Source organism: Quercus suber, unplaced genomic scaffold, assembly GCF_002906115.3.
Source record: "Quercus suber isolate HL8 unplaced genomic scaffold, Cork oak 2.0 scaffold_157, whole genome shotgun sequence".
In the NCBI taxonomy this organism is placed as follows: domain Eukaryota; kingdom Viridiplantae; phylum Streptophyta; class Magnoliopsida; order Fagales; family Fagaceae; genus Quercus; species Quercus suber.
The window spans coordinates 671126-684151 of record NW_027069618.1 but is presented as its reverse complement, the minus strand read 5'-3'; the positions used below and the strand labels follow the sequence as shown (position 1 = coordinate 684151).

The following is a 13026-nucleotide window of genomic DNA, read 5'->3' as shown; positions in this document are numbered from 1 at the left end:
CAGAACCTAAGTTTCAATAATTTTCATTTAAGTTCTATAAGTTTGGGTTTTGTCATTTTAGTTTTTTAAGTTGCATTTCTTCCTAATTAAGTCTTGTTAATGTGCTGTTAGTTTCTACTGTTAACTTTTATTTATTTATTTATTTATATTTATTTCTTAATTTTAGAAAAAACGTTCATTAAAAAAAAAAAGCCAATTAAATGTGCATTCTCTCCAAAAGATACCTAAGAGAGATTCGTTGCACGATGACCATCAGAACTTGATTAGCAAACCCATCAGAGATGGTGAGTTTTAGTCTCGATCAAAGAAACCTTTGCAATCGGTTTCTTTAGTCCCAAAGTGTCCACAAACCGCTTTGTTGGAATTTGATATTATAGAGCTGCAGAACAACTTGTAGTGTGGGTTGCAAACAAAATAAATTGGTACTTCATGTCAAAGATCAAAACCAACCCATCTAGTTCACAAACATTGCCTCAAAATCAAGCAACAATATGAGTACTCTTGCTTAGCTATTGGATTCAGGAAATCTAGGGTCTATTTGGATACAACTTATTTTGCTAAAAACTGAAAACAATGTAGCAAAATAATTTTTAAATGTGTGAATAGTGCTGTGGGACTCATTTTAAAATTTTTTTTTGAATAAAGTAGTTGTGGCTCCTATGAACAGTATGTGAATAGTACACTTTGTCTCCTAAAAGCTGAAATGCGTGCATCAAAAAAAAAAAAAAAAAGAAAAAAAGAAAAAGAAAAACACAAAACGGCAAACGTAGGAAAATAATTCCTATCCAAATGTATACCTAATCTTGATCCATAATGAAACAGCAGCAAGTTTGGTACCATGGAAAAGCTGTGATTATCCAACTGATACAACTCTTTCAAACATGAAACTTGGGCTAGACAGAACAATAGGTTTGAACCAAATCCTAACATCTGACGAAGAATCTCTTTCTTAGGTACTGTTTGGAGAGAATGCACATTTAATTGGTGTTAGGACATATGTGTGTCACTTGTCAAGAACATATGTCATTCTTTTATGTAATTGGCTAATCCTTTGACAAAATGCACTCAACTTGTAATTGGGTAGTTCTAGATGTTTTTAATACTTCAAGAAACGAGGTTTCAAGATCAAGTGTTAAAATCATCAAGTCTGTCCAAGAAACAAGCTGAAGAAGTGCTGAATCATTAAATCTCGACACCTACTCGATAACTGCTCGACAACTTCTATCTGTCGAGGTTTACTAAAATCAAAAATTCTGATATGATTTCTTGGGATCCGTGAGTGTGTCTTTGAGCCTTTTTTTCTTCTAACCCTAGACATATAAAAGGATTGTTTTAAGGGCCGTTAAAGTGTTCACAAGTTGCACAAGTATTGAGAAAACTCTGTTCAAGCAAATTGTGACTGGAGACAAAGTTTTGCCCTAGTTCATCTCTTCTGAAGAAGGTGTTGTGTATGTGCACCTTTGGGTTTTGTGACCAAACATTTTCTTGATCTTCAATGCAAGTCAAGATTCAAGAACATACAAGCTGCAGGAAGAAGACTTCATATTCTGCCTGGTTTGATCGATCGAAGAACAGGCTCGATCGATTGAAAATCGTATTTGCAGAATTTTAAGTCGGCCCAAACAGCAGCTTAAGCCCATTAAGGATTAGGGTTTCAGATCTAATTCTCCCGCTATATAAAGGAAACCCTAAGCCACGTTTTTGAGAGCTTTTTAGATAGAGAAAAGAGAGTGTCTCTTTTGTATCTAGGGTTTTGTACCCAAACCTCTCTAAGGTCTTTGTTGCTCATATTGCTGTTTATGTGAATCTCTTGTGAGATCTTTGAGGAGTTTTCCTTCATATAAACTTAGGGTTATCAACATCTTCATAATCATTCAGTTGCAGATTCAAGAACTTAAAGATACACAAGCGGGGGTGCTTGTACTTGATTGAAGAGTCCAAGAAAGAAGGAGTCGGTGGATTCAAAGCTTGCACGTGGTCGTGTCAGTAAGTTCTACTGGTGGGTAGCATTAGGAAGTCGAGCGGGGAGCGTGTAGTCCTTTTGTATGAACTTCAATTCTTTCATAGTGGATTCAGGTTTGCCTTGAGGATCGGTGGGTCAAATCCTCCCCAGGTTTTTACCGTGTGGTTTCTTGGGTGATCATATCATTGTGTCTTTTATTATTCCGCTGCTTTATTATTTTGATATGATTATTTGATTACTTTAACCTAGAATTGCATAATTTGACTAAGTAACAACTTGGCTAATTAATCTAGGCTAATCAATCTGGTTGTTCTAAGGGGTCTAAAACTGTTCAAGTGGTATTAGAGCAGGTAGCTTTTCTGTTGTAGATCTTTTGATCTCTGAGCTGATCCTTGACCCCTGTTATCATGGATAATTTGAAGTGTCTTTCTGCTCATGCTTCTGCTGATTTTATTGATGCCTGTGATGTTTTGAATAAAAAGGACACTATTGTTTCTGTTGATTTTTTTGATGCTTTTGAAACTCTTCGTAAGGAATTATCTAAATCCTTGAAAATTGCTAAGAAATTTAAAGAAGAGTTAAAATTGGCTAATCTTGAAAAAGAGGAATTGATTGTTAGATTAGATGAGTCTAATAAAAAGAATGAATTTTTGAGAAATCAAATTTCCTCTCAAGATGAGAAGATAAAAAGATTGGAACAAGAGTTAGTTGAATCTAAAACTAAAATTGAAAATTTGACTAGTACCAAGCTTGCTGTTGATAATAGAAGTGTTTCTGTTTCTTTTAAGCCTAAGACTGAGAAAGTTTATATCTCTCCTTTTAAGAGGAATAATAAAAAAAAGACTTATTTTGCTAGGTTAGACAAAGGTAAAAGTTCTGATGTAGACGCTGAAGTTTCTACACCTAAGTCTAAACCTACTGTTAGATAACATAATAAATTTGTTTTTGTGCCTACCTGTCACCTTTGTGGTGTTGTTGGTCATATTAGACCAAACTGTTCTTTGTTGAGGCAAAAACCAAAATCTGAGACAAGATTTGCTGTTAGGAATACTGATGTTTCTAAATTTGTTCCTGTTTGTCACTTTTGTGGTGTTCGTGGTCACATTCGTCCTAATTGTCATAAATTGAAATTTAAACATTCTGTTTGTCAATCTAAGATATGTGATGATATTTCTCCTGCCATAAGTCCATATAAATTGTTTCATATTCTTTTGAAAAATTTGAGCTTGTTGGCTTGTGAAAGGAATTTGCAGGATTTCAGTCTCTCTCAGAAGTTTGGTATAATCCCTCAAATACACTCTGCTTCACATGGATTTTCACCTACAAAGCCGAAGACTCGTGCTAGATGGGTGAGATTGTTCCTGTTTGTCACTTTTGTGGTGTTCGTGGTCACATTCGTCCTAATTGTCATAAATTGAAATTTAAACATTCTGTTTGTCAATCTAAGATATGTGATGATATTTCTCCTGCCATAAGTCCATATAAATTGTTTCATATTCTTTTGAAAAATTTGAGCTTGTTGGCTTGTGAAAGGAATTTGCAGGATTTCAGTCTCTCTCAGAAGTTTGGTATAATCCCTCAAATACACTCTGCTTCACATGGATTTTCACCTACAAAGCCGAAGACTCGTGCTAGATGGGTGAGAAAAGATTCTCTAAGGTGAGTGTTGCTAACTTGTCCCCGATTTAATTCTTTCAATTATTTGTGGACATGTTTTGTTTTTGTTTTTGGTTGTGTTGTTTTTTTTAGGTTGTTTTTATTTTAAAAAAAAATCCAAAAACATTGAAAAATTTCAAAAAGACAAAAATATTTTATTTTGTGTCTTGTTTTATTGTTTTGAGAAAGGTATAAATAACTATCTCACCACTGTTCACTAGCCAATCATGAACACCTTAGTGCATATAATAAGATTCTGTACTCGAGAAAGTATAGCACATGCACAAAAAGAACATAAGGTGTTGCCTCGGCTTAATTGCTTAATGATAAAATTGATGTGTACTATTAGGCTTGATGCCATCTCACAAAAAAAAAAAAAAAATGAGACAAAAATACAAGAAACTTACATGATTGCAAGCTTTTGTTCTAGGAGATGTGAGAGTTATAGGATGTAACTCTTTAGGTGATAGTCTCTTTTAAATTCTATGTGATGGATTGTGTAGACTTTGTGATTAATTGCTATTTACATATCACCTCACATGTATCTCAAGCTTTTGCTAGTTGCACACACTACACAAGTTACTCTTTGTTAAACTTGGTACATTTTATTGTGTGTGATCTTATTGTGGCCATCCAAGATTAAAAGTTCCTTGATTTTATTGCAAAATGTGTTTAATGTTTGCGCTTTGAGGACAAATTGATTGAAAATCTTGATTTTGGAATATCTGGGTTAAATTCAAGTGTTTTTGAAAAGCTTTTCGTCTTATACTCATGCATTTTTTTTTTTTAAAACAATGTGCTTTGAGGAGTTTCTGCATTAAAATGCTCTGTTTTTCAAAAATCTGATTTTTCTAGACTTTCGATCGATTGAACCTGTTTTTCGATCAATCGAAATTGTGATTAAATATTTTGGTTTGAGTCTGCCTAACTCGATTGATGTTCGATTGATTCTCGATCGATCGAAACTGAAAAATTTTTAGTTTCTATGTTGTTGACCAAAATTTTTTTTTCATGCATCATTTGTGTTTAGGATTCACATGCATTGCATTGTTTTTGTATCCATCTTACAGTTTTGCAGTCATATCTCTCATTGTTTTTACACATAGCATGTATACACTTTGCTAAATTGGGTACTCAACTTGATTTAAAAATTGATTGATTAATTTTTGAGTTTTGTACATTCTAGTATATGCTATTTCTTATGTGTGAACTATAGAAAATATTTTTCTTAAGAGATATGATGGATAATCAATGTGTAAATATTTTCTCTACTCATGCAACTGTTTATGGGTCACATAGTGCCATGTTTGCATTTTATTGAAAGAGAGAATATTTTTTCTTCATGTGTATCCTCACCTTAGTTTTTAACTTTGGTTTGTGTGTTTTTTAACTTTGGTCCTGCTGGTGAGGATGTTCTTGATCCTGTTTGGTGATGCTGCTGTTGCTGCTGATTTTCCCCCACCTCCTTTATTTTTCCCAAAAACTGTTTTTCCCAAAACTTGTTTTGTTTTTCCTATTTTTGATAGGGGGAGAAAAGTTTTTTTTTTTAACCTGTGTTGTTCATAGGGGGAGCTGTCTCTATTTTCTATAGAGTTGAATTGTTTTGTGTCCCCTTCTTTCTCTATTTTCTTGTATCCTTTGTTGCGTATGTTGATTGTTTACTCTTTGTATGAGTTGTCTTTGTCAATACGTGACAAAAAGGGGGAGAAATAGTTGATATGTGAGAATATGTGTGGAAAATACAAGAATGTTATGTTTTGGGGGAGTTAACATTATTTTTGATGTATCTAACTTAGGAGGAGAGTTAGTTTGCATATTTGTTGATTTACTGTTTTTCTGTCACACATGCGTTTATGCGTTTGTTGAGTGTTTCAGGAAATATACAGGTTGATTCAATTGAGCTGCTGTCTACACTTGCAACTGATGGATAATAGTTAGGTTGAATTTGTTGTAATGAGCATTTTATTGTATTGGGTTGTTCTTGTACTTGAGCATTTCATTTTGTATGGAAGTTTTGTCACGAATTGCCAAAGGGGGAGATTGTTAGGTTCTAAATGTTTAGAACAATTGGCAAATCGTGAACACAAACTTGTTTAGATATAGATCTTAGAGTCTATAGGTTTTATTAGACAATGCTCAAGGTGATTCAAGTCAAGATTCAAGAACATACAAACTGTAGGAAGAAGACTTCATATTCTGCCTGGTTCGATCAATCGAAGAACAGGCTCGATCGATCGAAAATCGTATCTGCAGAATTTTAAGTCGGCCCAAACAGCAGCTTAAGCCCATTAAGGATTAAGGTTTCAGATCTAATTCTCCCGCTATATAAAGGAAACCCTAAGCCACGTTTTTGAGAGATTTTTAGAGAGAGAGAGAAGAGAGTGTCTCTTTTGTATCTAGGGTTTTGTACCCAAACCTCTCTAAGGTCTTTGTTGCTCATATTGCTGTTTATGTGAATTTCTTGTGAGATTTTTGAAGAGTTTTCCTTATATAAACTTAGGGTTATCAACATCTTGATAATCATTCAGTTGCAGATTCAAGAACTTAAAGATACACAAGCGGGGGTGCTTGTACTTGATTGAAGAGTCCAAGAAAGAAGGAGTCGGTGGATTCGGAGCTTGCACGTGGTCGTGTCAGTAAGTTCTACTGGTGGGTAGCATTAGGAAGTCGAGCGGGGAGCTTGTAGTCCTTTTGTATGAACTTCGATTCTTTTATAGTGGATTCAGGTTTGTCTTGAGGATCGGTGGGTCAAATCCTCTCTAGGTTTTTACCATGTGGTTTCCTGGGTTATCATATCATTGTGTCTTTTATTATTCCGCTGCTTTATTATTTTGATATGATTCTTTGATTGCTTTAACCTAGAATTGCATAATTTGACTAAGTAACAACTTGGCTAATTAATCTAGACTAACCAATCTGGTTGTTCTAAGGGGTCTAAAACTGTTCAAATAGATATTAATGAAAAGGATTTGTTTTAAATCCAGCTCCATCCATGATATTTTCTCATTCTTTTTGCACTCATTACCTGTCTCAATCTCTCTGCATCATCTCGTTTATTCATTGTATTTGCCAAAAGCACATAATTTCCTGTACAACTATTTTAGTAATGCCTCTGCAACTATGGCGTTACTAAATCTTTGTATTACAACAAGAGTTTCTGTTTTAAGGCCAAAATACTTGTCTTCAATCTAAAACTTGGAGTTGAGCTTACTATCAAATGCTTTTGGTAAAAGACACATACCAATCTTTTAAAGATTAATTATTCGTAACTACAAAGGTAATGGAGAGGGAGTTGCTTACTAGCAAATAGCAACTATGATTATCACACAAAGAAGACTTCTTTAAAAAAATAAAAAAGGAAAAAAGGTCTTTTAACAAATGTACGAGCACCTTCAAAGAGCAAATTCCAGTAATTATCATGAGTATTACATCCAATCCAAGAAAAATTTAGAGACACTAAATGGAGAGTTTTGGCAATGAATGCTGAATGTTGTCATAAGGTCCACCCTTTCAAGGCTCTTCATGTCCATCAAGACAGGTAAATATCTGCCCTCTTTTGCTTGTCAAGTGGAAGGCCTTTCCTGCATATTTCCAAAACTTTATAAGAAAAGTTGGACATAATATAACATAAATGAACTTTAAGTTTCAGACTAGAACACTACCTTTGGAGTTCAATTTTGGAATAATCAATCTCAGCAACTACCACAGTCTCCTCATGCCCTGAGGTTGCAATTATCTCACCAGACTGCTTATTAATTACCATTAAAAAAAAAAATCTAAATGTTAAACCTTTTATCTAGGAAGAAATTGAAATGATTAGGTCCAAACTTTCATAACCCAGCAAAAAAAAAAAAAACAAAAAATCCAAACTTTAATACCGGTCCAACAAGGGTAGAGTGGCCCCATATTGCATAGCTACCACTAGAATCTCGAGAGGGTGAGCAAGTAGCTACAAACAACTGCCACCATAACAAAAAAAGGTTCATAGCAAATTGCATTAAGCCTATAAAAGAAAATTTTGAGGTGCTACAGATTTTTCAGTACCTGGTTATCTGCTGCTCTGAAAGTTTTAAAAAAATGTGTTAGTGAGATAAGTATTGTTGCTATGATTGGTTTTTATAAATACTCAATTCAGGGGGAAAAATGTTTGAGCAGAAGAAGCCTATAGGTTCTTAGTTCTTACCAAGTAATGTTAGAAGCAAAAACATTTTCGCAAGTTTTTTTCACAATTGCTGATGTGCCAAGATATGATCGGCACAGCATCAGCCACATTTAATACACCAATCATACCATGCCACATTGCCACTTTGATGACTGTGAAAAAAATTTGGCCAATAGATTTACTGATTCTTACCTTGCTCTCTGCATCACTTCCCATAACAATTCACCAGTGCTAATGTTAAAGGCCCCAGGATAGCATATTATACGAGCACCTGCAGGTATTTACACTCAATAAATTTGTCATACATATCATATGCATAGTGAACTGGAGACCACTATTATTTCAAAAAAATGGAGAACCTTTTGCTCTATATAATGCAGCAAGCTCAGGGAAGCGTATATCATGACAAATTCCTATTCCAATACGGCCAACATCTGCATTGAACAATTGCTTATTAGTGGCCAAGTCTATTTGAAAAATTGTTCATCAACCATAAAAACTAAATGATAGATTAATGTTATATCACTAACTCTCACAAGTATTGTCACATAAGTCTTAAGGACGCTATTTTTAACAATTTTGTTCATAACTGCTAACGTGGCTTGTTTGAGTGATGCATGATAAAGTAGTGCTAATGGTGGACCCATGCAAAAGTAATATAGCTCCAATGTCAGCAATTATGTTCCATAGAACTACTCTTAGTGTCAAATGAGCCTCTAATCATGGCACCTAATGACACCTTACTAAACCACATCCACTTTAGCTGAGTAGGCACAGAAGGTACATATTCTAAAATATAGTCTGATCACAAAAAAATGCTAGTGATATTTTAGGTTTGAGTCTAGATCATATATACCTGTGTCCACAATGGTTGGTTTATCTCCTGCAGCAAAGAAGTCAGATTCCTTGAATGTAATATCTCCTGGAATTTCAATATCAAACAAATGAATCTGCAAATAACACAATTGAATTAGAAACAAATTTTAAATGTGTTATGGTTCAAATATTCCTATCCATGTAACATATGCTCTAGAATCTTAATGAAAATAGATATGTGCACGTGCTCACTTTTCTATGCTTTGCCTTGAGCTTTCCATCAGGTCCAAATACACAGCTAGTGTTATACAATCGGCCATCACTGGATTCAGGCACAGATCCACCAACAATTGTGATTCCATGAGAACAAGCAGCTTCGGATAACATGGAAAACGTTGGTGAGGCATCCTCATTCTCAAAATCCTCAGCGAATTTTGCAAAGTAATCATTTGAATAAGGACAGTTCCACATTTCCTTCATTGAAAATAAGCAAATAAACAAGAATCATGTTAATTTACAAAGACTTCTAACAAACTATTATTTCGAACCACATTGCTATTGCCTATTGCAACTATCACATGGGTAGCTAGGCAACTCACAGGTAAAACAACAAGCCTTGCGCCGCACTCTACAGCAGCTTTAATCGAATTACGAGCACAAACCAGATTCTGATTCTTCTCTGATGTAACAGATAGCTGACAAAGGCCAATCTTAAACTGTCCACAATATATAGCAACTACAATTACTAGTCAATGACTAAAAATGGAAAAAAGAAAAAGTGACCCTAAATTCTTGAACAAATATTAGATTCTTCACTTCCTACTTTACAACAACAAAGCCTCAATCTCAAAATTAAAGGTTAACTATAGATTCTCTACAACAGACTAGTCTTGATCGTTATGTATACTCCAATCTGCGTCTTACTCTACTAGTGATAAATAATTCTTCTATTCAGTTTTATTATGAAGAAATGACTAGAACCAAAAAATTGATTGATGCATTTATTTGTTTTCTTGATAATTAAACACATATACCAACTATATTAGTATGTACTACATGCAATAATTTATAGTACATGTTCATATATAGACTAGCATATGAACTATTAAAATCATTTTAAAAAAATCCAGAGTGTTTGTGAGATATATAAAGTAACAAATTAAAAGGGTGCTAACGACCGGAAGAACAAAATATTGGACAAGATTTGAAGTAAAAAAAAAAAATATGTACTACATGCAATAATTTATAGTACATGTTCATATATAGACTAGCATATGAACTATTAAAATCATTTAAAAAAAATCCAGAATGTTTGTGAGATATATAAAGTAACAAATTAAAAGGGTGCTAACGACCAGAAGAACAAAATATAGGACAAGATTTGAAGTTAAAAAAAAAAAAAGGAGAACCAAACCTTTGTAATATTACTGGGTACTTGTTCTGAGGCAGCGAGCATGGTGTGCTCTAAGGAGCTTGGTGTAGAAGATGCCATCATTGCATTCACACACCAAGACTGAGCTGATGTTATTTAGGCAAAAGACAGTTCTAGGACCAATAATTCTCAAAGTTTGTGTTTTTCTTTTTCCCTAGAGTCAACGGGCCTATCTATTCTGCGCATGCATCTATGCATGCCCTGTTTGCGAGTTGTCGTCTTATAAGGTCGTAATTCCCTACTCCCTAGCGCAGAGAAGTAACTGAGAATTTGCTTTAAGCCAAACTGAACTAATTAATAGGAAAATTTTATTATTTTGTATTCTCAATTTCTCAGTCCATAGTGACTTGGAACTTTTTTTTTTCTCTTAGATAAATGATTAATTTTATTATGAATTTAACTTGTTAATGAAATTTTTATTTTTTAGAATACTAAGTATTTATAACACACACGGAAATTAGACATGGCAAAACGGGCGGGTCGGGTCGGGTTGGGTTCGGGTCGGGTCAATCGGGTCACGGGTCAAACGGGTCATGGGTCAAAACGGGTTATTTTAAGCGGGTCAAAATCGGGTTCGGGTCAATCGGGTTGCGGGTCGGGTCAGGTCGGGTCGAGTCGGGTCGTATTTTTCACATGAATTTTTTTATTTTTTTTATTTTTATATAGAAAACAACATGTATTTGTCATTTAAAAAGTTATGCAACAAATTACTTAATGTAAAATGCATTATTTTGAATTCATCACATATATAAAAAATGAACTCAATTAAACTTATTAATACTTATTCAACAATTTTAAAATTATACAAATCCTAACATTACAATCTAAAACAAAATAACACAAAAATAAGTAAAAGAAATACACAAATTTTATTTCTATACAATATCAACATTCCAAATATAAAATAAAATTACAAATGACATATTGGATAACTCATTTGATAAAGAATAAAAATATATAAGAAATTTACAATCTTGAAATTTAATTTTATAATCTATTATCAGTAGTGGTTGACACTCTATTTCAATTTGAGATATACTTTAAAATTTGATTGCTTACTTATTTATACGTGGTCTCTTTTATGAATATCATATTATTGTTAAGCAACACATACTCTAGGAAATATCATAATTTATTTTGAAAAGCCGTTTATTTTGGACATAAATTATTAAAAAATAGGTCTAAGTATTCATAATTTATGCTAATTTAATACTTTAGCTTCACTATTTTCACACTTGTGAATATTTCTTACATGTCTAAAATTTTAAATCTATGTTTTTAACTCTACTGTAATCTTATTAATACTTATTCAACAATTTTAAAATTATACAAATCCTAACATTACAATCTAAAACAAAATAACACAAAAATAAGTAAAACAAATACACAAATTTTATTTCTATACAATATCAACATTCCAAATATAAAACAAAATTACAAATGACTTATTGGATAACTCATTTGATAAAGAATAAAAATATATAAGAAATTTACAATCTTGAAATTTAATTTTATAATCTATTATCAGTTGTGGTTGACACTCTATTTCAATTTGAGATATACTTTAAAATTTGATTGCTTACTTATTTATACATGGTCTCTTTTATGAATATCATATTATTATTAAGTAACACATACTCTAGAAAATATCATAATTTATTTTGAAAAGCCGTTTATTTTGGATATAAATTATTAAAAAATAGGTCTAAGTATTCATAATTTATGCTAATTTAATACTTTAGCTTCACTATTTTCACACTTGTGAATATTTCTTACATGTCTACAATTTTAAATTTATGTTTTTAACTCTACTGTAACCAGATTATCTTGGCATGTACTTTGCTATTTGATATCTAAAAATATTTACTCATTACAGAATGTTCAACCATTAATCTTTCAATTAATTTGCATATAGTTATGTAAATGTATCAATTGTTTCCTTAAAGTTCACAATAAACAATTAAACCAATATTGTCTTAATTTTACTTTTTTTTACCAAAAAAAAAAGTTTTAAAAAAATGGTTCGAGTTCAGGTCGGGTCGCGGGTCGGGTTGGGTTGACCCGCAAAAAACACGGGTCGGGTCACGGGTCAACCCGTTTTTGCTTCGGGTTAAAAAAATCGGGTTCGGGTTGGGTATTTTTTGGGTCGGGTCGGGTTGGGTCAAAAAATTCTGACCCGTTTTGCCATGTCTAATGGAAATGGAAAAATGTTAAAAAAAAAAAAAACTTATAGTGGTTTATATCCAAAAAGACTTTAATGAAACCTATTATATTTAGAAAGAGGGTGTATCACATTGATGTCCTCTCAACAATGCAAATAACTAGTTTAGCAACCGTAAAAATGTTTGGTTTTGAATAATATATAACATATAATAGATTAATAAGGCCGAGTTGGAAATTTTTTATTTAGAAAATTAACATGTGCTGGTGTATGGCTGTGATGAGTGATCACACTATAAGATGATGTACATTCATACGCTCTATTATACCCACTTAGTGGATAATGTTGCTTAGTAAAATATGAGTGAATTAATTAATATTTTTATTAGTTAGGTTTTATTAAACAATCATATCTTTTAAATAAGGCATATCTATTCATGATTACTGAATGTGTCAAATCCCAAAAGCCCATGACTTTGTGAATTGTGGTGCTTACTAGACTTTGATAGTGTGGGCATTAAAAGCCTTGATCCTCCGAAAAGGCATAAGCAAAGATTTTAAAGGACGATTTACCAAGTGGAGAAAATAACCCATGGCTAGTTTGCAGGGCAGAATCTTGGTGCTGTGTCGTTAGCACTTGAAAAATGATGGCTGGAGTGAGAAACCAATCTCTTGTGCTCTTCTTCTTCTTCTTCTTCTTTTTTTTTTTTTTTTTGATGGTAATGTGATCTTACTTATGTACACTTTAGTGGAATTAGTTTACTCTAGGTGTTGACATGGTCTGTAATGAGTTTTTTGTTTTTATTTTATTTTTATTAAGTGTTATAATTTTTTACT

At 32.9% G+C, this 13026-nt stretch overlaps 1 protein-coding gene across 1 annotated transcript; it reads right to left on the bottom strand.

The window, feature by feature from the left end:
- Positions 1–6938: 6938 nt before the first annotated feature.
- Positions 6939–10166, bottom strand: LOC112004612 (omega-amidase, chloroplastic). Its single transcript, XM_065777524.1, has 10 exons — positions 10012–10166; positions 9197–9313; positions 8850–9071; positions 8638–8731; positions 8141–8215; positions 7974–8052; positions 7664–7679; positions 7498–7578; positions 7282–7364; positions 6939–7200 (listed from the first exon to the last, which is right to left on the bottom strand). Exons 1-10 carry the CDS (start codon positions 10090–10092, stop codon positions 7149–7151), a joined length of 900 nt encoding a protein of 299 aa, XP_065633596.1. The 5' UTR covers positions 10093–10166; the 3' UTR covers positions 6939–7148.
- Between the last annotated feature and the right edge of the window lie 2860 nt (positions 10167–13026).